We start from the raw sequence: 27,878 nt of genomic DNA, 5'->3' as shown, positions 1-27,878 counted from the left end.
TCACGAGATCAGTAATGTACACACAGTATTACATACCATATTCATCACATGACCATGTTTGGCTGTAACAATGTTATTGCTCATATGTACCAGCTAGCTAGCTATAGTCACAGATATCACACTCAGGTTTATATACAGTTTTTAACAGTTCTTATCAGATTTGAGGTTTGAGCCACCATGTCAGGTAACCAGGGACAACCAAAGAGAGTCAGGAAAAAGGGCAGAAAGCAATACAGTATATCACTTGGTGAAAATCATGAAGCTATGGAAACCAATACTCTTTTCCGGGAATTTGAAGAGAGGGCCAAGAAACTCAATATCAAAAAGTCACGACCGCAGTTAGTGAAATACATGGTAGAAGCAGCACTTGCGTAAGTAAATGTGGTTTGTGTTTCAATTCAACAATGCCATGTCGTTGTTCTCCATGTAGGAGATTAGAACAGGAGCTCAATCAGCATAACATGCCTACAGCTTCCCCTGCACACCCGTAAGAATTCAGCCATGTTATATACAGCTCTAGTAAGTTGGTGAGCAGGTACAGTTTATGACAAGACAAAGATAACCGGTGAGTGTATTGTGTCTGTATCATGTGATCGTATACTCAGGTCGGTCGGATCAGACCTATGATCCCCGTTGTTCTCGTGGCTCTTCTGTCTGATCGGACTGTTCTGAGTATACTCTCCACTTGATACCAGACACCTTCTAGTTGTGTAGCTTACTTTTCCAGCACTGCTCTGCCTAACACCAGTGCCGTTGCGACACGTCTCAGCTGCAACTTTTCCTGTCAGTGTATATCGGGGTTAAGTGGGGTGAGTGTCGATCAACTTACTGCCGACTAGTGAATACTGTCGTCAGAAGATTCGTTCTGCTGGAGATTGATCAGTGTGTGGGTCCAATCTCTATCATGTAGAGAGGGCAAGATGATTTGTGCCTCTCTATGAGATTTTGATTGTATTCATGCCCTGGTTTCTCACCTCAGGCTATTGTTCTGGCTATTCATATCACCTGCAGCTAGTTAGTTTCACATCACTCCCCACTTTTCCCTGGCCTACGATGTCAAGGTCTGTTGCTTCTGATTTGTGTCGTTTTGGAACTCGTGTTACGTAGAGCAGAACTGAAAAAGTTAGATGTCACAAGTAGATGTCACACGAATCACCGGATCACCGGATCATGCACTGCTGATGGAGGAATTCCTGGATGGACTGGTTATACTTTTATAATGTTGTACGAAGCTCTTGCTTGTTGACTTGACATTACTGTGTTTGTTTTCTTACCCATAGGGTTTCCGTGAATGTCCAATGTCAACCACCTGTTTCTGAATTGGATCCAGTGGTAAAAAAATTGCTTCCATTTACATCGTATTATCATAATGTTCCCCTCAGATGGGAAACCCAATTTTTAATGACAGAAACCAGTGTTTTTTACCACCAACAACACCACTCGACAACGATAGTATGAGCCTGAAGCGTTATTATAAAGGAGATGATGATAATATCCAAGTGTTTCACCAACAATCGGACATGTCTACGATGATGAGCTTGGTTTCCGTGAATGTCCAATGTCAACCACCTGTTTTTGAATTGGATCCAGTGGTAAGAAAAATTGCTTCCATTTACATCGTATTATCATAATGTTCCCCTCAGATGGGAAACCCAATTTTTAATGACAATAACCAGTGTTTTTTACCACCAACAACACCACTCGACAACGATAGTATGAGCCTGAAGCATTATATTAATCCATGTAAAGAAGATGATGTGTTTCACCAACAATCGGACATGTCTACGATGATGAGCTTGGAGGACTACTTTGCATTCGAAAAGCCTGTCGTGGTATTATGAGCACAGACTGTTTTTATGATTATTGTTTAGTTGATTTTTGTGCATAATTATTTGTGTGGGCTTACAAACTAAGTCACTGTTCATTGTTGAGTTGCGGGGTAAACATTGTGTATTATTGTACATAGTACCCCGTAGATGTTTTTGTACCCACGCTTCTGTTAATTGTCCTTTGAACTTTTGGGTGTGTTGCAAATTTTTACAAAGACAAATTGTTTCGTGGCTAGATCTAGCAGCGTGTATACAGAAAATGAGCCACGTTGATGTACTCCGAGTGTTGGTAAGTGCCTGATTAAGCTATTATTAATATAATCTGGTGGTATACTCGACTCATACAAGCTTTTTTGGGGAGGGGGAAAGTCACTCAATAAATGCCATATAATTATACCTCATTACCCTATACTAGCAAGGGCTTATACGCCCTTGATACTAGCTAGCTTATATATACTATGTAGCCCAGATATGAAATAGGAAATTTGCATGCGTTTTTCGTGTAAGGTAAAGAAAGTATAACAATTATTTTGCACACGTTCATGTAGCCGTTTTTGCCTAAGGGTTCGATAGGGAAAAGTTGTGTGCTCCAATCCACCATTGTATTTAAAAAATTATGTGCGTTACATTTACCTCTGTGTTGCTAGGGAGGGGATGGTCGTGAGTTGCGGTTAACCGGCCATGTTGGATTTGACAGTCTCCCTGACCAACTGGTCAACAAGTGTGTCAATAAAGGCTTTGACTTCAACATCTTGTGCATAGGTGAGCAACATACATAACACCCCACCCTGTCAGTGTTAGCTCCCAGTTCGGCGCTATACATGTGTGTGTGTGTGTGTGTTTGTGTGTGTGAGGTGTCTACCCTTGGTATTTGGATATGTGATTATCTCCACGGTGATCTGTACGCGTAGGTGAAACTGGTTGTGGCAAATCTACACTGATAGACTCTCTTTTCAAAACGACTTTTAACGGTGAGTTACTCTTGTAAACATAATTATGAACTCGGTGTATGCACTCGTTTTTCGCATGAAATGTATAATTATATGTACATGTAAATTTTGATAACCTGTTTTCCTTTTGCTAAAATTTACCCTGAACTGATATGTACATTAATGGAGATTGTGTACCTTGTAATTGCTTTGGGATTACCGACCATTATTCATAGCGACCTATAAATGATTGTGATTTTTTGATAGCCCACCCATAATTTTATTCCATGAATGAATGAATGATCACTACCATTCACACTCATTCTGTGATTCTTGTTATTCCATTCAGATCAAGAAGTTATGCATAAGCTGCCAGAAGTATCGCTGAATCAAGAAACCTACCGTGAGCAACTCTCAGAATTAACACTAGCTGCTACATGCCCGCTGGGCATAGTTACTGTGTTATGTGTGCACTTTTATCAAAATTACTCTTTTTTTATACCTCTTAGAGCTGAAGGAGAGCAATGTGAACCTCCGCCTGACAGTTGTGAGCACGGCTGGCTATGGAGATCAGATCAACAAAGAGAATAGCTGCAACGCCATCATTCAGTACATTGACCAGCAGTTTGCCAACTTCCTCGAAGAGGAACTCAAGATCAAACGGGATCTTAGGAGCTTTCATGACACACGTATTCATGCCTGCATCTACTTTGTCTCACCAACAGGCCACTCGTAAGCATAGCATTTTGTACAGTTGATTCATGTCCAATTTTCCAAGCACTGTTTGTACTGAGCCTCATGTTTGTTTGTCCATACACACATTAGTATCAAATCTCTCGACCTGGTGTGCATGAAGGAGCTAGACAAAAGGGTAAGTGACTTTGTAGCATCCCCCCCCCCCCGTGTTGTGTGATTGGTGCTAATGTGCCTGTATTTATACAAATATGTTAATGCTCTGATCTGTGTAGTGCCTGTTTACTTGAGGTCCCGTTAATGGGTCAGTGCTATTACAATTACTTGTGTTTCTGTTGTAGGTGAACATTATCCCTGTCATTGCTAAAGCTGACACAGTCTCTAGAGCTGAGCTCTCCCAGTTCAAGGCTAGGGTGAGTCATACATGCAGTACACTACAGTCATTACATACCTGCGTGGCTTGATTTCAGAGCATAATCCACGCATCACAGTATTTTGCTCATACCAAAGTAATTATTATGGCTAAACCAATACATACAATGGTGTTGTCTGCCAAAAACTTGTCAACTGGCATTACAGGGTGCAGCGATTGCCTCATAACAGTGGCTTCACGGTATATGTTGACTGTGTGGGGGTTCCTGGAATGTGTAGAAGATTGCATGTGTGAGGAATTGTGGTATATCGGAATGTTGTGGGTTCACAGTAGCCCTGTGCGTGCTGTATATTGACTACCCCAACATAATTGTTCTGTAATTAATGCCCTGTTCTTGGAATCTATACACTTTTACACCTCCATTATGCAATCCCCTAGTGTGCATTGTTCAGTGATTGCTTGCTCTCCTTCTACAGATCATAGAGGAGCTTCAGAGCAATGGGATAGGGATTTACCAGTTCCCCACCGACGATGACACAGTGTCTGATCTCAACACAAAGATGAACGAACAGGTGCCCTTTGCTGTGGTGGGCAGTCGAGACGAGGTGGTCGTGAATGGCCACAAGGTCAGGGCCAGGCAGTACCCATGGGGAACAGTCGAAGGTACGTGTACGCTTAATTGAATAGTGCAGCAGCCAGACATCTCCCAACAATAGCCTTTAAGTACATGTACAGTAATTGCTATAGTGACCCACCCACAAATAGCTTTGCACTTAGGTAAAGTGTGGGTGTGTATGCGTTGTGTACATACACTAATATTAGGTGTCTTTGTTTAGAGTAGCCTGTACATTATGATACCAATATTCTTTGCAGTTGAAAATGAAGCCCACTGTGATTTTGTCAAGCTCAGGGAGATGGTTCTTCGGTAAGTCCCAGTACCCTCTATGTACTCTTGGTGTAATACTGTTCTCTCTTACAGAACCAACATGGAAGATCTGCGAGAGAAGACGCACACTCAGCACTATGAGAGGTTCAGATCTGAGCGACTAGTTCAGATGGGGTTTGCTGACATGGGAGCAGACAACGAGCCTGTTAGGTACTGTGTAAAGAAAATTGAATACATGTAGTGCATATCTTGTGTTTGTACTCGTACATGTACAGCCTACAAGAGACGTATGAAGCCAAGCGTGTGGAGCACATACGTGAGATGCAGAGCAAAGAAGAGAGGATGAGGCAAATGTTTGTGCAGAAGGTTTGTTTTACCCTTTACTGTTAGTGCGTAGATGATTGCAGCTCTCCTACAGGTGAAAGACAAGGAGGCTGAGCTCAAGTCATCCGAGCAGAAGCTCCATAATGAGTTTGAGAGGCTTCGCAGGCAAAACGCTGAAGAAAAGAGACAGTTGGATGATAAAAAGAGGCAACTGGTGCGTTGCTAAGCAGTGGAATATCAGTAATGTGTAAACTTTAATCTGCAAATAACTTGTAGCTAAGAGTAATTATATCCGAGTAACTGGATTGCGTTCTTGAATCAAATTTTTCCCTAGCTTTTGCCTAATAAAACAAACGTTTCCCCCATAAGATACATTATGATTCGCTTGTGACATTATTGTATACTGTGTGTCATGTGCAGGAGGAGGAGATTAGCTTGTTTAACAAGAAGAAGGCGGCAGTGCAGGCTCAGCGTGCCCAAACTGAGAGGGAGCAGCTTGCCAAGAAACAGGGTAGGCGGTAAAAATCAATGAACGCTGACACTGCTACAAATACACTAGATAGTAGATTTTTTTTTAATGTACATTATACCAAAAGAGATTAGCTCTGATTGATCATGATTTGGCTAGACATACCTGAGCTGCTTTAACGAACATGTTTTGTAGTTTATTGTAATAATTATCTTTAAAATCTGCATTATTATATACGACTCTTTTACGTTTTGTGGCATTAATATATTAATTTTAATAACAAACTTTCTTCATGAAGCATGTACTGGCTGGGCACAACGTAACAGAGACTGTGTTTTAAAAAAAGAACTGATAATTAATTAATTAAGTGATTATAAGGTTAATTGGTGTTGTCACAACTGAGGTAAATCTTGTCACTAATTGAGTCAAGCTCACAGTGAGTATTAACCAGTGGAAGGGTGAATCTATAAGCAGAGTTTATAAAGACAGGGCAGTTTAGAATCAGTTTGTTGGCATTCTCCCTGTTATCGAAATACACAGCAACCCAGCATGACTGTCCACTGCTAGCTCCTTCGTGAATGTCACATACAAGGTGACCATGACTGTCGAGTGTAGCTTTGTGTAGGAGAAGGTCTTTCAACACGAGACACGGCTCATGAACTTGATCATCTCCGGGTCTCAGTAACACCTACATGGAAAATTGCTTAATTTTAGAGTTAAGGGAAGAACTCTAGAATGCATATATAGCATTGGCCATACCTAAAGCATGCCAATGCACTAAATACATGTAAGTTTCCCCACATAGTTACACACACATATGACACTTAAGCCTCTGTAATACTTGTAAAAAGTGCGTAAATTTAGCTAGAGCACACATTATATCACGTTGTCAAGATTACAAGCATGTAATAAAAGTCCCATCCGTGATATACTACACGGCCGTGTAGCCTCGAGGAATGATTTGGTAAAGGATTGTTATGATATAATAATAGCGTGAGAAACCTTGTGTTTTATGCAATATTACATAATTATACAGGAAACTTGCCCTCGTTGCTTGTGCCTAAGGTAGTGCTCTGTATTTTCTAGTATGACCCATCCACCAGCCAAAAACCCATTTCATTACCCATGCACTAAAATACATACAATTTCTCCCAGATAGTTACACACATACCTGTGCTTGTACAGTCACATTGCAAGGGTGTAGCTCATGTTCCTTTGCAAACGAGAGCATGGTTCGTGATATTAGGTCATCGGGCTTGGAGATCATCAATAGACTGGTTTCACTGGGTACAGCTCCACTCCGTAAAACACCGACATAAACTGAAAATCTCTCCCTCAAGAGTTTTAGTGCTGGCACGAGTGTTCTTGGGAAACCGTGGTCAGTTGAAAGTGAGTAAGCCCAATTTGCAGGTATCGAGTTGTTGCTCAGTGCTGTCAATGTGGCTCCAATTTGTGCTGTAAATCGTAAATGTCCATTTAAATAATTATACAGACTCCAAAGTGAAGATTGTAGGGACGTCAATATTCTGTTTGTTGACGCCAACTCTTCAAAGATAAGCGGTAAAATGTTTTGTGAGGTGTCTTGGTTTGGGTCGAGTTCAGCCAGGTCAGTCAGAGAAAGAGGTTGAGAGATAAAGTTCTGAAGCTTTGAAATCAGAGTGATATGAGCTTCCCACTTTTGACAATTGGTTTTGGAGGCCCCATCTTTAGTAGATGTGTAATTGATCACGGTTTGAAGATCATAAATAAGCTGGTTGCTACTCGGAGAAAAATCAAAGCTCTGTATGTGTGCAGAAGCCATAAATTAAATAATTACATAATGTAGTACACAATTATTTGTTTACTTTGTATTCAAAAGCGAATCCTCCTCCCAAATCAGTTGCAACAAAACAGTCAAGGGGCAAAGGTATCCATACTCTAAAGTCTGGATGGACAGTCACTTCTTTGGACAATTCACTAAGTACCTGCAGCAGCAATACACAAGTATACAGACAGTAAACAATGAGACGTCTTAGGAGTCTCACCTTGCTAAGCGATGAAAACATTTCTGATGGGTTGTGACATAATTGGAGATTCTCAGCCACAAGCCAGTGCCCGTCTTGCATGAGGTATGACAGCTGAGACTCAATGGTAACTAAGTGGTGCTCATCAATCAGAGCAACACAACACAGCTCCCTGGTAGCTTCAGTTCGCTTCAGAGATTCAGGGAAGCTAACGCTGTTTGAGTAGTAACACAATGTTGGGGTGGTAGGGTTGGTGTAAGGAAGAATCGAGCCAATGGTACAGGGGTGTGTGTTGGTGAAGTCTGTGCCGAAGGTCAGAAGGATAAAATCCTTTGCAGCTTCAGAAAACTGCATGCAACCAAAATAGTGAGACACATGTACATGTAGTTAGAATCAACTCTCCTACCATTTCTGGTCGTAAAACTCTCCACAAGAGAAGCTTTTGTGGCATTGAACAGTTGTCACCATAACCAGGTACAGGCATCAGGAGAGAGGGGGAGGACTGCGGATGTTGTGATGTGGTAAACATCACATGCATTTAAAACGAGTATTATCTATACGTACGCACATGTACAGTAGTACATATAACATTGGTGATTCTTGCCAAATATGAATACACCTATACATACGGTGCGACAAACCTTCAAGTATTCATTCCATTCACAACTGTGATTGACTATCTCTGTGGATAGCCGTCTAAAGGAGGGGAGACCCTTTTGAAGCTGAAGCACAGCACACCATGACTGTAGAAGTGCAACAAAATTACAACGCATTGATAATAATTATAAGCTAATACTCACCTCATCACTAATCCATGAAGGCTTGAGTGGATCGTATTGAGAGCTTGGATCAGATGAAGATGAAGATAAATCAATTTGTCCCTCAGTCAATAGAAGAACCCTCCCGAGCACCTCGACCTCCTCTGATACCAGTTTACCCTGGTGTTTCATAAACTCGAGGCCCACCAGCAATAAGAGTAGAATTTGATGCCTTTCAAACAGGTGCACCTATGGTAATGCACACTATATACACACACCAATATGATGCATCACTGCACATGCATACCTTGAGGGTATTGCATACAACTGACAGTAGCTGGTGCTTTAGGTGGAGGACATGAGCATTAATGGCCATAACGTTGTCTGGCACTTTCACTCCTCTGCTTGAATTGGTGAGAACTTCACTAAACAAAACCTCAAACTGATCCAATGGAAACTTGAAATATCTGAAACATTGTTGGAGTCTCCGTATGCAGGTGTACAGCAAACTGGAATATTCCGAAAGAGATTTGTAGGCAAGGGACTGCTGATTGAATGTCCTGATATTCTTATTTGTTTCGTGGATAAGCTCTAGAGTTGAAGCATCTGATGATTCACTTTCTTGAATAGTCACGAGGAGATCAGGCACCTCCAGAAGAGAGGTAGGAGTGTCCACCACACTGTCAATAACGGCTCTCTGCACAGAATAAATGAAATTAAAGCATGTGTCAGGGTTATTGGTGCTTGGTATAATGTTGAAGATGCTGGCCCACAGAGCTCAGGGTTATGGACTTTGGGACAATCCATTGTTCTCAGACAAAGGAGAGGCACCTGGCTAAGGGACTAGTTTGGTTTAATGATTAGAGAGCTGGATGTTTGTATATACATGTAGATTGCTTGTTAACAGTTTTAAACGTATAATATTATTTTAAGTATTGTGCACAGCACCTACGTACCTCATTGTTTTCAAGCTGTTGATGATGTAGTGTCAGGTCAGTTAGTAGTGACTTGTAGCGAATACTGTATTCTGGTTTTTTGTACTTCAGAATCAGCTTTTGAAGGTGACTTTGGAGTCCTTTGAGGCTCAATCCAAGCTCAACCACGAATATAGAAGACCAGTCATTACCACAAAAAGATCCCACACTATTGAAATAGGCAGTCGATTGCATCACATCTTCTAGGCTCTGCTCAATCACAATATACAGCTTGAAGTGGGGGTGTACAAGAACGCTGCAAGATGGGTCAAGAAAAGTTTGGCCGCCATTTCGGAAATAGCCTCTTCTGAACACCTTCGACAAAAAATTCACATTTTCCTTTTCGTCTTGTAAGATTGTCACATTCTTGATTAACAGTAATACTGTGCGTCCAGTGGTCATGGCTTTAGATAGCCTCTGAGCCACGTCAGAGTCTTGCAGGTCCATTTGGAGAACTGCCCCAAGTTCAGTTGAGCTACTCTCTCCTACAAAAATTAATACATGTAAGCAACAATACATTTATTTAGCATGTTCAATCTCGTACTTTCTAATTGAGAAGCTGTGATTGATTGCTTTTCTAATGCTTCCAGGTAGCCCTTGAACTGACTGTACTGGTCAAATACCAGAGGCCAGCTACAGCTTCCAGCTCTACAGTAGAATCTTGTGCACAAACATCTATCAAGGAGGATTTGATCAGGAAATGTGCTCTCTTGCTCCCACAGAGACCGCTCTGCTTTTTCAGAAAAATGGGCAGCAACTGTGAAGTCCTTTTGTATCCGTACAACTTGTTGCTGTCCTCCGTGCACTTTATATCCCTGCATAATAAATACGTGTATATGACGACTAACTTTACACATACCCTTTACCTGTGTAGACTGTAGTCCTCCACGATCCTCAGACAAGTTTCCCAGACTAATGCTGCCATTGCAGTAGCCTAACCAAGCAGAGAGCAGGTCATTGTGCTTATTGGGCGGGACTCTGGTCAAGTAGCAGACGGCTGCTGAGCACAGTACAGCATGACCTGGGAGAGAATCAATCCTCCCTTTGGTGATTTTGATACTTTCTTCCCATTTCTGTCTTTGTTTGGATATCGTGGATAAAAGGTGATTGGAATGGTCAAGCTTGGAGCGAATGCCCTATATAAGAGTACACACACGAGTATCAACTAGTATGATATGACAGGATCAGATTATACCTCTATTTCGAGTTCAACTGATCTTTGTTTTTGCACACTCTCCTTGTGTACTTTCACCGTCTCTTCAAGCTCTAACTTTGTATCCATCATGTCTCTACGCATCTCAACAAATGTCTTGTTTGCCTACGGGAAAAATACAAGTGTGATTGGCATCAATATAATTATGCATGCTGTATTCGCACGTACATCTAGCAGTGTTTTCTCCGCTTTAGCCAGACTCTCTCTAAAAGGCTGCACTGCCGTCTTAGTGTTGTGATAGTCTATCAAAGCATTAAGCCAGGAGCACAGTGAGATCACAGCCTGACTTCCTTGAGCAAGCATCTCAAACTTTGAGTGTCTACTGATAATTTTATTAAGACGATGCAGCTTTCGTTTAGGAACATTATCCTTATCGAAAAACCTTAAGTTCTCAAAGAAATTTGGTGAAATAAGTAACTGCTGGCAATCCTCCCACCTACGTACACGTAAGAAATTGACCAGCGGAAAAAAATTATGACAGTGCCATAATTATATACATGTAGCTACGTCAACTCACGTTTGTTCCCTATCAAAGAGCATGCAAAGGGCATCAAAAACTGGTTTGAGCACGTCTGGTGGGTTTCGGTAGCCCATTACTTCAAGAGTGTCATTCTTCTTAACAGAGGACAAAGCATGAAGTGCTGAGTAGTAGACTGGTGACACCTGCGTACATACAGAGACACATGGCTATAGTATATAATTTTATGGAGAATTAATATATCATTCAACAAAGGTCCCCCATGCCCTGATACGTAATTCAGTTGCTGTTAGAACCCATCACTCAATTCTAATTATCCTCAATGGCTTGCATCGCCCTAAACATTAATTAGGCAACAGATAGCCTCGATTCTAGGCCCCTAAATAGGGTTTGGTATGCACTGTTTGTGCAATTGTTAGTAAAACTCGCAATTAAACGAGCGAGTGTACAGAACCCAGATGGTTAGTTGAGTGTCCATCCTTCTGCAGACTGTAGGGCAATTGGCTCAGTGAGAGCGGAAGAGTAGTAGAGTGGTAGAAGCCATCTCAACAAGCAACTTGACATAATTATACGTAGCGTAGATTTTTTACTACTGTTTTTTACTATAACATCAACGAAAAGCGGAATAAGAATATTGACAAAAGTTTGTGCGTCCTAAAATACTAATTTGGTAATTGATACGCACGCGCAACAGGCCCCCTTTTCCACTCACAGCGAGGTAGGTAACGGACTAAATAGCAATCTTGCATTACTATAATTATATGAGTGGATTTGGGCCCGATAAGTTCTCTAAAGTGACCATTATTACTATCCTTGTTTATAGTACCAAGAAAGTGATATCATTTCTTATGTACCTCATTGAATCTTTCTTTGACCATTTTAGAGTAGCGTTCCACATTTCTTGTTTCACTATTTATAGTATCTTCAGCTGTCTTACACCTCTGGTTGGCTGCCATGTACCTACACACAAGTATACAGTACATTGTTTTAACCTCCTGATATATAAAGAGTTGTATTCTTGTTGCAGGGAAGGGGCAAAGGTACAGCTTTAGGGGAGGTCTGGGGGCAACTGTTTTTATAAGATCGGTGGATTCTCAAGGACTACTTTAAGTGTTACGAGAAACTAGACACCGATGTTGCACTTAATTACGCTACATGTATGTACTCTACTAAAGAGAAAGCCCAATTGAACTTATCATGTGCAGCATTGTGATGAGGTTAACAGTACTAGCTTACTTTTCCTTGGCTGTCGTTATCTGGTTCATTCGCTGCTGCACCTCCTGCTCAGCCACGGCCAGCTGTGGCTTCAGTACCCCCAGCTCCTGCTCCAACTCATACACAGTGCTGTCCAATTGGGCCATTTTCTGTAGAGCCATCTCCAAACGGGTCTCTTCCACCTGAATGAATGATTGCGACAAATGGCATTATAATACATCGAAACAGAATGTACAAATGTACATACCTTTTCTTGAGCTATGAATTTGACAGCCAGTTCCTGAGCAATTCTCAAAGACTCAATGAAGACTTTTGGTGAGATTAGTGTGCTGGATCGACGCCCGTTTATCCTGGTCAGTAGCTCTGAGGTTGTGAGGTGAATGTGTGTAGCGAGCATGCCTACTGCCTCCAGTTGACTGCTGGTATCAATCCAATCCTGCAACCTCACAGCTGTACCGCCTGTGTGAAAATAAGTAATATCTCAATGTGAAACATTCAGCTTACCTGTATTGCTAAATCCTTGCTGCCACGATCTCAAAGCTATGTCAGTGTACTCTTGCTTTGTCCAGCTAGTGACATGATCAATGTACGAGCAAGCCTGACATAGAGATGAAAAGACGGCCCTCATTTGCTCCTCCCCTAGTGATTTGTTATTAGCAGTGGTTGTACTGAAGAGGGTATCAGTGGTGTTGTCTACGTCCCAGATTATGAATACATGTAGGTGCTTCCTGACTGTCTTGGCAAATATCTGTTGGGCAAAATCGGTAGTGTTCTTCACTCTGCCCTTCTGGAGCTTGCTGCTCATCACCAGCAGCTCAGATGTGGTAAACAGCCTAGGGCATAGTCCTATAAACATAATTAATATACTTTTAACAGTACTACATAATATACTCTGTTGTCTAGCAACCAAGTTTTAAAATTAAGAAAGCGGAGAGAGATGGTACAATGTAGGAGACAATCGATATGTACAGACTGGAGTCCTAGCTATACCTGTCGACTTTTATAGTGTAAGTGACTCATACTGAACATACCATTTTTCATCAGGAGTTGTACTTTCTCCCAATCTTGAGACTTGAGTGCGTCAGTGTTAGTGACCAGTAGAACTGTTGGTTGCGAGTCTACGGCAGCAGACACACACACATCTCTTAAGGTGTCTTTCAGAATGTTTCCTGCTGATCTGACTTCAAACAACTGGAAGTAGTGTGTGTACGATCAAGAAAATAAATATACACAGCGATCAACGTACGTAAAACCAAACAGTATCCTCACAGCCAAGCTGTGTGGTTTTTACTTACCTTGGCTTTAAAGATTTGTGACATGAGTCTGACCAGGGTCCTTCTTCCACAGCCCCTAGTGCCAATGAGCATTGCATGAGATCCAACCAAACTCTATACACACATACATAAGAGTGAGAGTATATACAATGTGCACAGAGTACGTTAGTACCATTGCCCTGCATATTCGTGCTGCATGCTCAATGGCTCCCTTGAACAAGACTAATCCATCTCCTGAATTCAAATCTCCAATGTGCATCTTCAGTATGTCCATGACCTGTCCATCACCCAGTTCAGTGTAGTTGGGACTATCAGAGGGTGAATCAGTAGCAGAAGTTGAATCTTCGACATTTGAGTTGGCAACCTTAGGAAACTGAGCAAATATCAACTCTGAAAGTGAAACAAGAACATTATTTCATAGACAACTCACAAGCATATAAAAAAAAGTGAAAATACCTATATGTATCAAATCGAACACACGTGTACCTAGCAACTATATACGTAGCAATCTAGTGAGAGCAAATGTGTCTGACCTGTCAAATCTTCTCCTTTCATCGTCACTTGATCTAGAGCAAGTAGCTTAGTGAGTCCACTGCCACCATCACCGGGGGGCATCAGTTGCTGCAGGACCTCCACCCTGACCCCCATTTTGACCAGATCCTCCAGTTTAGGACCATCCGATGAGGACTGGGGCAGTATGCCACCTCTCATTGACCCACCACGTACACGTCGACTTCCTAGACAAACACACATGAAGTGAAAAGTGATCTACATAGATCTAAATGTATACTCCCTTTGTTTCAAAATGTGAGTCTTACAATGTAAGCAACAGATTATCTATTGAACGTAAGGTACACTATTAAACACACAACATAATGTCATTTTGCAGATCCTGTAAGTTATGCATGTACATGCATGTGCATGCACTTCCATACCATAAGATGCTGTTCCACCGAGCTGCCTCTGTTGTGGTATAGATTTGGTTGTTGAGCCACTTAGATCATCTCCACAGAAACAGTACTTGATACACACTTCAAGCAGCTTTGTGAACCAGATCCTATCTTTACTGTCCACAATCCTGTCCAAATACACACGTGTTGTCTCATGACACCAGAGTCTTATCACCATTCGTATGGTAGACTGAGCTTGATCATTGAGGAGCAAATTGCCAGCCAAAGAGGATCCTCTCTTGCGAGATCTCAGTTGATTCTGATTAGAGCCCACGCTCAAGGATGGCAAAGAACGTCTCTTTTGTTTACTACTAGATTTTTTCCGAAGAGATTGATCACTTTGTGTTGAGCTGAGGAAGCCCCTACGATTTAGCAAACTGAATTGTGGTTGGGACTTAGTCTTAGTGTCCGGTGAGAGAAGCAACAAGCCTTCGTACACGTGCATGAAGTCATGTAACGAGAAAGTAAAATGGGGGTTTGAGGGAGAGGGACAGATTTTATCAGCCAAGCTACGAATCACAGCCACAGAAGCAGTACCAAGAGCCTGAATTCAATAAAATATAGAAAAATGTATGGTAAAATGGTGTACACATGCATGGAAAACATACATTACGTAATGCATGTACATTCTGTACATGCACTCACCTCAGCAAATATTTCAGGATCTCCAATTGAAGTTTCCGGAAACCCCTGTAACCATAGTAAAACACTTCTAGAGAATATGTGCCTAAGACAACTGTCAGAAGGAGGTAGGAAAGGCACAGAGCTGAACGCTCGAGAAAACTCAATCGGCAGTCTCCAATATTCCTCAGGAGTGCACGAACAAATAAATCGAGCTTCGTTGAAAGTGTGCAGATAGTTTCTAGAATAATCGTAGAGCTGACGATGAGTGGAGACAAATCTAGTGAGCTCCAATACAGTAGAGACTTTATTCCCAGACCCAAAATTAGTTCTAGCTGCAACATGAACATCGTCCAGAAAAAATAAATACTTCATTGGCGATGACTGTCTATGTGAGAATCTTTGCCCAGCTCTTTTCTCAATGTCACTGACCCGAGTTAGAATTTTCTCTTGAAGTTGGCCAGCTGTAAGGGTAGGAGTTATTGGTAATCTTGTGATGGGACGTTGCATTTGGAGGACGTTTTGAACGAGTGAGCTCTTCCCAGATCCTTTGCCACCGACAATCATCACATTGAACCCATACGATATGTACAGGTCTATGATATATGTGTAGCGGTCCAACTGCATGTACAGAAAAACAAACAATTTTTTTAACGTTTATATAATGCATCAGCACACTTTGCACATGCAGTGCTTACTTCGGGAAAGGAGACATATCCACTCGCAGATACATCCTTACTCCCACCTCCCTTTCTCTCTGACCACGGTAAAAACTTGTACTGTCTCAAGTTCAAGTAATAGTCAAACACAGAGCCCTCTTCAGGTACAGACATCTCAAACGGTATGTAGCTGCCTATCATTTCCCGAACAAAGTCACTAAAAGAGGAAAGCTCACTGCAAAAATGGAAAATAGTTTGTGTTTCAAGGGAATATCACAGTTTACCTGAAAGGACAGAAAACACCGAGAGACCAGATGTATGAAAACGTTAGCATTGAGGCCATTTGGAATTGCAAGGAAAGGCCAAACTCCACCTCCAGATTGCAGTCCGAGAGGTCATCTGGCAATGGCTCGAGTGGTTCCCCTTCAATGCTCACACTAGTCTTGGAAGTTACCATTGAGACATTGCTATGCTCTTGCATTGACGCTGAGCTGCTAGGAGAAATTGAAGTACGTACATGATGTATGTACCACCTTGCACAGTAACAGCTAATAATGAATATTGCATTAGGAAATTAAGTGCACGAAGGTGAATGGAACAGGTTTTGGGATCTCACCTGAAACTATTGAGCACAGCACTGCTTGCCCTGCTGCTGAGTCTGCTGCTCCTACTGGCCATCCCTGTGTGCGTCACACTTGACTCAATTTTAGGAGAATTACGCTCCAGAACGGCTGAGAGAAAGTTAAGAAAGGATTGAGTCTCGATCAATCCATACGTCTGAGATGAGGCCCAGAGTGAGTATGATGTGCCTAGACACTTTGTGTTTGTCTTGTGCAAGTATTCGAGAGTCTCTGGCAGAAGTTTCTTGATAATGTTTGCCATAGTTTCAGTGCTGAACAAGCATAGAACACACTCAAAGTTAGGTGTACATACATTACATGTACTGTTAGTGTACGTACATGTATGTACACACAATAATATTAATAGTACTATCGTCTACACAATAATTAAAAAGTGCCTAAGCGCCAAATGTTGACAATTCAATTCCCCCACATATATAGCTCCGCATTTTTAAAAATCAGGCTTGAAAATGAGCTTTTGGTCATTCAAGAGGCAACAGTTAACCCATAACTGCTAATGTCAAGAGTCATGTACAATCTGTAAATCTATACACAATTAAAAATTACACAATACTACGCATACAGACATACAAGAAATGAAAAAGTGATTAAAAAACTCTACGTGTGTACTGCTATATACCTCATGGCACTGAGGTTATGTTGTGTTGGTGCCCTGTCCAACCATGTATCGACCACAGCATCAAATGTGAGCACACCCCCACTGAAGTAGAGGAGGGGTGAGTGCGCTATGAAAGAAGGGCTCAGCTCAGCAAGGCTGTTTGTCTCAACCAACACTTGGCAAGAGCCTGAGGAAGTGTAGTAAGCAGAACATGTTGTGACTTCTAAACATTTTTTGTACATGGAATTATAACTTTGCCTATGGCACATTTGAGTTATGATCTTACCAGGAAGGTTTAGTTTGTCTCCATTGGAGAGAAACAGTCCTTCTCCACTGACAAGTGAAGCAAGCATCTCTGTAAGCATACTATCTACAGGACCATTCAGTACAATCCAGTGGACCACTGACTCAACCTACACAGCAACACATTGCACATTCCTTACGAGTGTGTGTTTACATATTAGGGTTCGAGCTGTGAACCTTATACCACAGTACATTGCTAGCTACCAAGAACCTATACCTACATGCATGTACAGTACCAGCAGCAGTGCACTGACCTCCCACTTGTACATTACACATGCACACATACCTCTCGTGAAGTGTCGGTGGTAATGGATGCCCTGCCTTCGTCTAGTGATTGTATTTGTCTGAATATCCTGGTGAGAATTCCATCCCTCCAATGTTGATGTCCAGTCTCATCACAAGAACCATTGTAGAACCCAAACAACTGAAACAAGTGTGACAACAATGTAAAGCGCCTATGCTCAGATTTCATAGATTTTACCTCATCATAGGTGTATGCAGCTGGGTTGAGCACTGTGATGTCAATGGTAGGATATTGTTCACACTTTTTTGTATTATCAAATCGGTTTGAAGCTTTTGAAGCTTTCGAGGATTTTCCAAGGGCTCTCAGCTCTCTGATATATTGATAGGCTGAGGCGAGTGTCTTGTAAGTCATTGTCTTTCCACTTCCAGATGGTCCACACAGCAAAACACATTTTGAGCTCGTCAGGGATAAGTGAAGCTGCTGAATCTGAGACCATTTAAGATTGTGTATTAAAACAAAAAATATACTTCACAGTGCATGTACGTACCTTGTTTACAAGTGATGGGAGGGTCTGAAGATGCTGTTCTTTGAGCTGCGCTTGAACTGCGTCAGTAAGCTCTACCAACTCATGCCTGCTATCCATTCCACCATCATCACCAAGTGACATACAACACTCAGGAAAATGCAGATCTAGTAATTGGTTCAGCTTGTTCCAAGTGGCCAGCTCGTAGGTGGTACTGATAGGCTCCCCGATCTCTTCTCTCTGCTCTGTCTCTCCCGGATGGGTTAGTTGAGGGGAGAAGTACTGCTTAATAGAGCCGACCAGGATCTTCCTCTCGGAGAGACCAGGGTCAGAAGTATTGTGGAGGACTGAGGCTGCCTGGTTGATAATAAGCTTCAAAGCATGTAGGTTGACAGTTGAGGGTGGTGGAGACACATTAAGACTGTTTGAAGAAATCTATGGGCAGAATACAAAGAGTTAATAGCTTGAGCTTTACACTGTTTTAGAGCTTACTTGGTATCCGAAGACCTGCCAAAACTTTGAAAAGCTTCTGCTCAGGTTGTGTGCTGATTTGAAACCGTTACTCAGCAATAGAACTTCAGTGACCCATGAGAGATCAGGCGGCATCACCCCCACACTACGCAGAGCAACCTGAACATGTTAATTAGTGAACACGGCATCAAAATATCGATTTCAACCAACCCTTAGCTGATGAGGGATTTCAAATCGACTCTGTACATTTGAAGAACTGATTAGCACACAACCAAATGCGGGGCTTGCTCTGAGCAGATCACCAGTAAACTCAAGCTCCTCTTTAGGTGCTCCACCATACCCAAACCATTCGGCCTCATCCTCGACCATCTTGTACCAGTCCATTCTTGTGGTGGCTCGACTGGTTCTCCCGGACATAGACGAGTGATGGTATTGTGAAGGAGTCTCGGTTCTGTGTGAGGGGAAAGGGGTGGATGTCTTGTTGCTCGACGATGCTGCTATCCCGTGGCCAGGCATACGAGACAAATGGTGGCTAAGAGATGAAGTGGTCAACGGATCATCTGTCTGTGATGTCAAAGTTTTGTTAGATGGTAGCTTGGGGATATGAAAATGGTTGGAGGAAGCTTTGAATGACTGCTGATGATTGAATAAACTAATGGGGCCAATAGTTGAAGTACTTTCAACATTTGTGAGACCTGCATCACTTTGAGCTTCTTCTTGCTAAAAAGAGAAAGAGTAGGTAGCATAAACACAAATATTGGTTATGCCAACAGCTTACTTCTGATAGCGTTCCTCTAAAAGCTTTTGCAAACAACAAGCTCAGTGAACGCAGCCACTCTCCTAGCAAGATCATCACCTCCAATTTGAGATCAACAAAGTTGTCTATCAGCAGTAGAGATCCCGTCTGAACAGCCCCAGTTAATAGCCGGTGTACGGTAGAGAGGGTGGTCTCAGGGGAGCATCGGAACTCCTGGCAGTGCCTTCCAACCACCTTCAGTGACAATCATAGACATTAGCACGTGTACTTCACACGTATCAATAAAAGTAATCTGTACAAGATGCATGCACAAAAAAGTTCCAGTAATTTTTTTATTGTTGCACGATCACTGCAAAGATCAAAGCAATCTATTACCTGAATTAGTTATGGCAACCAATAACAAAATAATTATACTTATTGCCTATTACACTTCAGTAATATATTATACAGTAGGTATATACTGTACCTTCGCAATTTCTCTCCCTGTCTCTGTCTTCCCTGACACTGGTCCCCCGTGAAGTGAGCAAGAGTTGAATTGAGCCAGGGAATTGACCATGGAGAGAATGCAGGCCTCTGATTCAGGGGCGAGCACCAGTCTACTGTCCAGACTCAGATACTCAAATCCGTATGGCACTATGCTCTCGCCACAGTGGACCATGCATTTTGTTGGGACAGAACGTCTGCTCGAGGTTAGTTCAGTTGTCAGCACAATCGAAGAAGTTGCGGAACTCTTATGTTCGTTAGTGGCTTTGGTAGTTGACAGCAAGTTATTTTTAGAGGACAGCAAGCTCTTGCTGGAGGCGACTAAATTACGGGAGGAATTCTGTAATCTGTAGCCTAACGATGCTGCTTTGCCAGTAAGCTTAGAGCTTGGAGCTAGGCTTGAAAAAGAGGAGGCCAAGCTTCGTTCTATCTGGATCTTACAATGGTCTTGATAGAGTGTGTCTGTGTCCGTTGAGTAGAGAATGCGATACCTCCAATTGAAGCAGCTCACAGCAGCTAACTTAGTGTCAAGAATGGCTTTAAGGATTCCAGTCTTATGCATGAGTATAAGGATCAAATTCTGTAGCACAACAAAGCTTGAGCGTTTGACCGTGCCCTTTCCAGAATCTCTGCCCAGAGATCGAACCAATTCAGTGATAAACTCTATAGTATTTGAAAGCCTAGACCTGCATAACAAAAGCATAATATTACAGTTACTGTAAAACGATTTCTGATAGATTTACGGTACCTCGTTTGCTTGAGCTCAGTCACCGGCTCTTCACTGAGTAGTGCAGAATGAATGGCAGAGGTCCAGCAGAGCTCTAGTGATAGTTGAACACACTGGCTAAGGTTGCTGCTCACCCATCCAATGATAGCAGCATCTGTATAATGGTTGATCAATTAACAGTACAGTCAACAATGGAGTCTAGTGATTTGCTAGAAAGTGCTACCAATACATTTTGGGTAGAGTGTACATACACTTATGTCAAGTACACATACGTACCAGTTGGTGCACTGCCACTCATTCCCATTAGACAGTCCGGCAAACTGGCGATGGTGTTGGTGAGGCTTGCAGCCAGTGAGTAGGAGATAGCTCCCTCTAGAGCGTTCAGCCACTGAGGGGCAAGTCTTCTCCCGAGGGGGAGGGGAACAGAGAGAGGCAACTGCTCCCCACCCCACCCTTCGACCAGCATAACCTGGAGCCCTATGTGTGCACAGAGAAGATTTTTGGTATAATACTGTAGACAAAATAATAATATACATGTAGAATGTGCAAAGCAGTTCTACGTAGAGTACGTATGGCAATATGTATGCACAAAGTACATTGCACTTGTACCTACAACGGGGCAATTAATATGTTACCTTCTTCACTCTTTGAGGCCAGCTTTCGAAATGTGGTGGAGCTCTGGTTGGGAACCACTTCAGACAGTTGCATACCTTTAATAGCGGGGAACACCCTGCTTAGCAATGGCATGATGGAAATGGGTCTCCCATTGTTGGAAAGAAGTTGAAGGATATCTTTGTCTGATAGGTAGTAAAGACGAGGGAACTGGACACAGCTCTCCTTGAGACGTCCCTGAACTTTGTGTATCACAATCTCCTACAGGGACAAACTTATGAAAGTATATGCACGTATCATGTGTGTGACTAATAAGTAGCCTGTGCATAAAGCACAACATAATTACGTACATTTGCTGAACTTACCAAAACTGACTCCATGTCATGAATCCGTTGCCTAAGATGCTCTCCTTGCAGATCTCTGAATCCTTTCTGTCCCCTTCTCTTCCCCATTAGAGAGAGTAGTCTAGGGTCATCTCGTATGCTCATAACAATCTCCTGGTACTTGGAGCTACCTTGCTGTAGCTCAGTCAGGCCAGAGCTGCTGTACTGGTCTTCGTCCATTTGAGAGAATAATGATAGAAGCTCACACCACTATGAAGCAAAAACAAGTATTACAAGAGATCTACGTATTATGCATGTCGTGCACCTCAATTAGAATTTTCCATCTGACCCATTTCACTGACACCACCAGCTTACTTGTGGTCAGATAATTATTTGCTCATCAAATCTTTATAATTACTAGGCAACGAGTTACCGCATATAAAGTGCAATTTCAATGATTGCAGCTATACAGGCCATCGATTTGAGTAAAAAAGTAAGTACCGTTAGCTATAGAAGGTAATTTTCGTTGATATAATTTTTGTATGAAGTACCTAAATATTTCGTTTCTACATTAGTACAGCACAGGATAGTAACATATAGAACCTATTGCGGTAGAATAATTTCGCAGTTTTATTTTTCGGATGATGCTCTACAATACAAAATATCCACCACACAAAAATAACCTGCTACACGTATACAGTATTTCATACCGACACACTCACCTTATCCTGACACTGTGACAGCATCATGACAATCTCCTGCAGCTCGGTGAGAGTCTTTAATAAATGCTCTCCCCTGGACTTCAAGTTCCCAAGATGAGGGGAGGAAAGCAACACCTTCATCTGTATCAGTTTGTCCTCTAGCCACAAACACAGCTGGTTCTGATGTTCTATGGTAAACAGGCAGTCCAGGGTAGCAGAGTCTTTAGTTAAGCCATGGAAACCAACAGAGAATGTTGTTTTTGATGGAGTGTTTGGTACGGCAACCTTTCGCGGTACTTGAGATGTTTTGCGTGGTGATATGGTGGCCTGTCGATGGGGCACAGAGGTGTCTACTGACTTTTTGGAAACGGCAAATGGATAGCGCTCAATTGGAAACTGGTTAACGGCAATCGTCTTTTGCTCAAGTAATGATTGTAGTTTGTCAACCTAAAATAGTACGTGCATTTGTATATGTGCCTAGTACATGTACATTTATCGCAAAGGGGGGCATACCTTGGCTCTAAGTTTCTCTTGTTGCATGGCATCGTGACAAATCTCGAATATAATGTCAGAATGATCGTACATCTTGTAGAGATCAAAGTCTACCAGTGTGTATGGGTAGTCTGCATTGTAGTCTTCGCCCAGTGAAGCAAATATTGTGTACCAATGGGAAGCCTACACAGAGAATGACAAATTACAGGTACGTAATAATAAAAATTGTGGCTATGTTTCCATAAACAGGTTTTTTACGAGAAGCTAGTGTACATGGCTAACAATTATAAAAGCTACGTACATGCACATGGTAGTGTTAGGACAAAGTAGGTACAGGGAATCTGCTACTCACCTTGAGAGCTTTAGATGATAGTTGTTGGAGTAGCGGTATCCTGCCTTTGAACTCTTGTAGTCTCTCTCTCCATGCACTCACCACTGGATCATCAGGAGACAGTGTTCTCTCCAGCTTGGTACAAGCTGTCAACCAGTCTGAAACCTATTCCATGCACAATAATCACTTTCACACACAAATAAGTAGAGTTGCCTGTACCTTTTGGGATAGATGGTTAATGTCCAGTTTCTTGAACGGCGTTTTGACCCATTCTCTCTCGTACGTGTCAAATACTCTACGATACTTCCACAACTCCTGGCGCATATACTGTTGATTCATCAAACTGAAGAAAATAAGAGTAGTTAGTTGATTATCAATAATTTGGAGTTCAAATCAAGGCAACACGACGATCAATACCTCACCTGCTAACCCCTGAGAGGTCGTGTGGCTGTCCAGTGATGGCCTCCTTCCACTTACTGAGGCCCAACAGTCGTGATCGCACTGCCAACACACTCTCCTGGATCAGCTTCAGTTCATCAAGCAGCTCATTAGGGATAGCCGCAGGATTGATAAATTCGCCCTCATTGACCTGCCTCACAAGAGCCGACAGGTCTTCAACACATGCCTGCAAAGTGTTGTGATGTATATAGTACTAAGTAGTGAGCAGTGAATGGCTATTAGGTCCAGAAAAGGTGAATCAAAAAAGCGAAAAAAAGTGATGAAAGTTCTGTCATCACTTTTTACGTAGGTACATGTACATGTATATAGGTATAGATCTAGGTATTAAATTATAAAATTGCAAATTGGCAAATAGACAGGTCCCTCCCTAGTTAGTGGCTGATTACCTCAATACTCTCCTGGAGTCCTTGTGCCTTCATTGGAGTTTGAGCTGTGACAAACACCTCAGCCTCTTTTAGCTTGCCTCGAAATGCATGCCACGCCAATTGCAATTTCATGCTGAGAGCCTAGAGCAAGTACACATTATGACAAGAAATAGGTAATGTGTACAATAGTTACGTTATCATCTTTTGGTATACACACGCCATGATGCAGCAAGCTATTGTGAACTCTTAGGACATAGTCTATGTTGTCTGCTTCACTCTTGTTAAATGATTGGCACTCTCGCAACTGATGCGTATACTCAGCAAATCCCTCCAGATCATATCTCTTAGCAGACAGCACCTACACAAACATTTACATGTACAATAAGGAACGAAATGTGTGGTTACAATATATAGAGGATATGAAAATGAATTTGTATTTCTGATGGGTGGTGCACAACATGACTGTAAATATAGATATGACTCACTTCAACCCGTTGCTTGATATCCTCAAGCACCTTCTTACAAAGAGCCATTGCACGCTGCATCCCAACTGCTGTGAGCTCCTCCAACATAGCGGCCAGCTGAGGCCCCACTCGCTCCGCAACAGGGATCGTGGAGACACTGAGTAGAGAGTAGGAGGTGGGGAGTCTGGGGGGCAACTGAGCAACCAGATCAGTCCACTCATGCAGCTGGGAGAGTACTACCTGTGAGGGGAATAAGAGCAATAATTAAATTCCATGCCTAATCTAACCCTTATGTATCGTAGTAACCCCTAAAGTCATCTAGAGTTTCTGAAGGTAAAATCTACTAGACTGAACACATGTTCATGCTCATCTTATGACACGTATGTAACTTAATTACCTCATACTTATCTGCTGTCATACTAGCAATCTTCTCGTTGCCATCCCAAGCAGTGATGAATTTCCACACATCACTCAACCAGCTGTACTGAGAGCACATCTCTCTGAGCTCAACACACACTCTCTCAACAGCAGTCTCAATGGTTGTCACACAATTCAAGAACACCTCACTACAAAAAAATGATAAGCACAATTATACAAGATCACCATCCCTTACAAAAATAAAATTCGTTTCGGGAAAATCACCAAAGCTATACATGTAATTGTAAGCTATAATCGTTGATCTTCGAGAATGGAACATCGAAGGCAAACCACTAAGATACTTTCATTAATCGAATCATGATCATTATACTTACTCTGTCTTAATTTTGTCCACAAATTTGTCGGTCTCCAGTGGTGAACCCTGTGTAACTAACACATCTGCTCTCTCCCCTGCACCACTGAGCAGCCTGGTGGTGACCTCACTGAGCTCACTGCGCGCTCTCTCACTGGTCATCATGCCATCAGCCCTGTTGTCTCCACTGATACCCTTTAAGACTGTCAAGAGGGACCTGGGCTGTCTAGAGGGGGCCATTGACGGAGGGGCTGCTTGGGGGATCGAGTACTACAGCGAAAACAAAAATGATTACTTGTATGTGCACGTACAATGCTCACCTGAGGGTTTGAATCGTTGGTGGGCTGATGCTCGTCCCTGCTTATAGATTTTTGTGCTGCAGTTGACTTGGTGAGAGGGGCTACAACTGACGAGAGGATTGAGCAGATCCTTTGCAGTTGGCCAGCTATGAGACCCTTCAAGTCTGAAGGCAAAGGATGAACACACAGCTCTCCTAGATGGAGGGGGGGGGGGGAAGGGATGAAAAGAGATGATGTACACAAAATAAAATAATTATGTTTTACACCTACCTGTTTCATTGAGTTCAAACGAGGTCAACAGGAAAGCATCTGCATTGGGGCTTGATCTACCAGAAGGAAGCTGCTTGGACTCAGTATCCACTGCGCTGCAAAAAGTATGGCTCAGTCTTGTCTCACTGGATACAATGCTGCTAAATTCTGGTGTGAAATTGACTCTGTCTTCTTCTTTAGTAAGAACAGTATCTATCCAAGATTGAGCTCCATGCTTGGACAGTGTGAGTATGCAAGTGGACAAAATATATTCTGCAAGACAAACGAAGTTAGCAAGATTGCTCGCTTGATACTTGGCTGCTTTTAAATCTTTTTCCAACTGTGAAAATTTATCTTTTTGTACACTCAGTGGAAGATCGGATACGAATGGCTTATGCCGTCTATCTGTCTCAAAAATAATGACCTGACTAATAGTTGTCTTTATAACTTCCATGATAAAACGTCTGCAATATTTGAAATATTTGTGTAGTAGTCGTTGAGCCTTTGACAGTGAGCCCTGTATAGCTTGCTCCAGTGTTTCTTGATCATAGTTCGATAGAGGCACAAGTTGGTGAAAAGGCACAGTCAGCAATTCTTCACTGAGAGATTGGATTTTGAGCAGAGCACTAGCAAAATCAGGTAGAAATCGAATCGAAAGTCTTGCTACCTGTCTATGGAATCGGGCAAATTGAGCAAACCGTACATTGCCATACCACTGCTTGAAGGCACGTCGAACCAAATAGGTTTTCAAAAATGGACTTCTCCTCAGCATTTTGTAAAAACTGGCTTCTCTCAACCAGCCTGCAAAACTTTGCAAGTCTGATGTTCCATCAGGGTGTACTTGAAGGATTCCAAACTTGGATACTACAAAATGTTCTGACTGTACTTTCCTTTTAGGTACAATAGTCAGGTCATATGGATTCCATTTATCAGAGTTAGTATAGTTAAAGTAGATGGACTCAGATTCGGACTTGAGTTTCCCAGTAGAAAATGCTTCGATAACATCATACACGCTCCTCATCTCAGATACTTGACTGGCTCCTTTTTCAATATTCTTCCTCGGAGATCTTATTTGTTTCTTTGGAAACAGGGTGCGAGCATCAGAACGTGAAAAATGTTCATCTTGTATTTCTGAAGCGAGCATTGGAACAAGCATAGCTCTTGGCTCAACAATCATAATACCAGGGGTTGATTTGGTTTTGCGATGAGATCTTTGAGTTACCCTAGCACTATGTTGTGTTAGCGGGACTGTGGGAAATGTGTGAGCAAAGTTCTTTTCCACATCATAGAACTCAACTGATACTTTGTTAGCTGCTGGTAGAAGCTCATTCAGTTGTACGGATGGTCCTCTAAATGTAGCAGGGAGCTTTAATGGACAATAGGAATGTAGTGGTGAAGACGAGTTAAAAGAATTGGTGGTAGCAGCTCGCTTACGCTTAATTGTCTGTGTGGTTACGTCAGAGGAAACTAAAAAAATTGTCTCTTTCAAACGTTCAACAATTACAGGAAAAAGTTTAGATAAGCGATTGATGATTTCAAGTTGTCCAAGATTTTCCGAGTGTTTTTGAACATGCTTTAGTGCTCTGTGAATGTAATGCTGAGTCTCGGGGAGTTCTGAAAGTTGGTTCACTTGACTTCTTGATAGTGTGCTCTCCAAATAGGTCAGCAAGTACTCCCAGGCAGACACACTGCAGTAAAATATAATAGACGACTGTAGCGAAATGCATTGGTCACACTCGTTACAAACATTTACAGAGGGAGAGGGAGGAGAGAGAGGGAGAAGGAGGGAGAGACAGGCGTTTAATAATCAAACACAACTTCACCACGTACATTGTTACAAACCAATAATTGGCTAGGTTAAAATATTTGTTGTGAGTATGAGGCTTAGGTCGAGGATTACCGTATTTCTTTTAATTACAGCGCCACTCAAATAGAAGCGCAAATAATTTTATTTTACTCCAATTGAGCGCCAAGAAAATTCTGGAATTATTTTTTACTGAGAGGCTTAATTAAGTAACGCGGCTATTAATTGAGGCTCATGTACAACTGATCTATGATAGCCTCATGGAAACAGCTACTAGTACTCTACGTTCTATTGCTAAGCGCCAAACTGGAATTATAGTTTTTCTTGTTCGATTTGTGCGTACGTACGTACCTGGCTCCATCTTCGGCTCCATCTTCTTGCTGGGTCAGTGCAGTCACAAAGAGAGCTCCAAGCTGCTTGAGCTGTAACTTGGACTTCAAACTAGGAATCTCTGGATCTCCATCTTCATGGGGTAAGCTGGTTTCGAGTGACATGTCATCCTTCAAAGAAAGCATGCTTCTTGTCATAGTAAAGGGATCGCCATGACAACTTTCATAGCTCCAGAGAGCTGGAAAAAACAGCCCCGCCTTTCTATTATCTGAACCAATGGGGCGGAGCTGTGGATGAGGGCGGGGACTTGTAGTCTCACAATTG

At 42.2% G+C, this 27,878-nt stretch overlaps 2 protein-coding genes across 5 annotated transcripts; one reads left to right on the top strand and one right to left on the bottom strand.

The window, feature by feature from the left end:
- The first annotated feature begins 53 nt into the window (after window positions 1-53).
- LOC135350022 (septin-2-like) lies at window positions 54-5,787 on the top strand. Of its 3 annotated transcripts, none has more exons than XM_064548708.1 (17): window positions 54-371; window positions 431-1,221; window positions 1,281-1,332; window positions 1,383-1,592; window positions 1,644-2,118; window positions 2,477-2,591; window positions 2,741-2,800; window positions 3,108-3,161; window positions 3,268-3,490; window positions 3,584-3,629; window positions 3,793-3,864; window positions 4,301-4,487; window positions 4,698-4,749; window positions 4,804-4,920; window positions 4,986-5,076; window positions 5,129-5,249; window positions 5,453-5,787. In XM_064548708.1, exons 5-17 carry the CDS (start codon window positions 2,089-2,091, stop codon window positions 5,554-5,556), a joined length of 1,272 nt encoding a protein of 423 aa, XP_064404778.1. In that variant the 5' UTR covers window positions 54-371; window positions 431-1,221; window positions 1,281-1,332; window positions 1,383-1,592; window positions 1,644-2,088; the 3' UTR covers window positions 5,557-5,787. The 3 variants fall into 3 exon arrangements, with proteins under 3 accessions (XP_064404778.1, XP_064404777.1, XP_064404779.1); XM_064548707.1 differs by having other exon boundaries at window positions 431-1,224; XM_064548709.1 differs by having other exon boundaries at window positions 431-1,332; window positions 5,129-5,248; window positions 5,455-5,787.
- LOC135350012 (dynein heavy chain domain-containing protein 1-like) lies at window positions 5,771-27,853 on the bottom strand. Of its 2 annotated transcripts, none has more exons than XM_064548694.1 (53): window positions 27,576-27,853; window positions 25,442-27,108; window positions 25,193-25,365; window positions 24,895-25,142; window positions 24,540-24,708; window positions 24,164-24,382; window positions 23,872-24,036; window positions 23,700-23,819; window positions 23,277-23,479; window positions 23,074-23,197; window positions 22,876-23,019; window positions 22,545-22,706; window positions 22,053-22,478; window positions 21,373-21,600; window positions 21,031-21,268; window positions 20,672-20,872; window positions 20,417-20,549; window positions 19,652-20,354; window positions 19,207-19,419; window positions 18,639-19,148; window positions 18,450-18,587; window positions 17,982-18,392; window positions 17,672-17,920; window positions 17,477-17,614; window positions 17,174-17,300; window positions 16,909-17,074; window positions 16,265-16,540; window positions 15,933-16,139; window positions 15,688-15,883; window positions 15,014-15,610; window positions 14,354-14,912; window positions 13,952-14,155; window positions 13,591-13,808; window positions 13,440-13,532; window positions 13,176-13,335; window positions 12,649-12,990; window positions 12,392-12,594; window positions 12,166-12,326; window positions 11,784-11,889; window positions 10,969-11,114; window positions 10,620-10,887; window positions 10,434-10,556; window positions 10,105-10,374; window positions 9,783-10,053; window positions 9,221-9,723; window positions 8,572-8,961; window positions 8,307-8,513; window positions 8,148-8,249; window positions 7,913-8,008; window positions 7,528-7,854; window positions 7,348-7,467; window positions 6,675-7,283; window positions 5,771-6,191 (listed from the first exon to the last, which is right to left on the bottom strand). In XM_064548694.1, exons 1-53 carry the CDS (start codon window positions 27,749-27,751, stop codon window positions 5,883-5,885), a joined length of 14,514 nt encoding a protein of 4,837 aa, XP_064404764.1. In that variant the 5' UTR covers window positions 27,752-27,853; the 3' UTR covers window positions 5,771-5,882. The 2 variants fall into 2 exon arrangements, with proteins under 2 accessions (XP_064404764.1, XP_064404765.1); XM_064548695.1 differs by having other exon boundaries at window positions 12,392-12,603; window positions 27,576-27,850.
- Window positions 27,854-27,878: the final 25 nt, after the last annotated feature.

The sequence above is a fragment of the Halichondria panicea genome, chromosome 16 (assembly GCF_963675165.1).
Source record: "Halichondria panicea chromosome 16, odHalPani1.1, whole genome shotgun sequence".
NCBI classification, from domain to species: Eukaryota; Metazoa; Porifera; class Demospongiae; order Suberitida; family Halichondriidae; genus Halichondria; species Halichondria panicea.
Note: the sequence above shows the minus strand (reverse complement) of the source record. Positions and strands in the feature narration are given on the sequence as shown.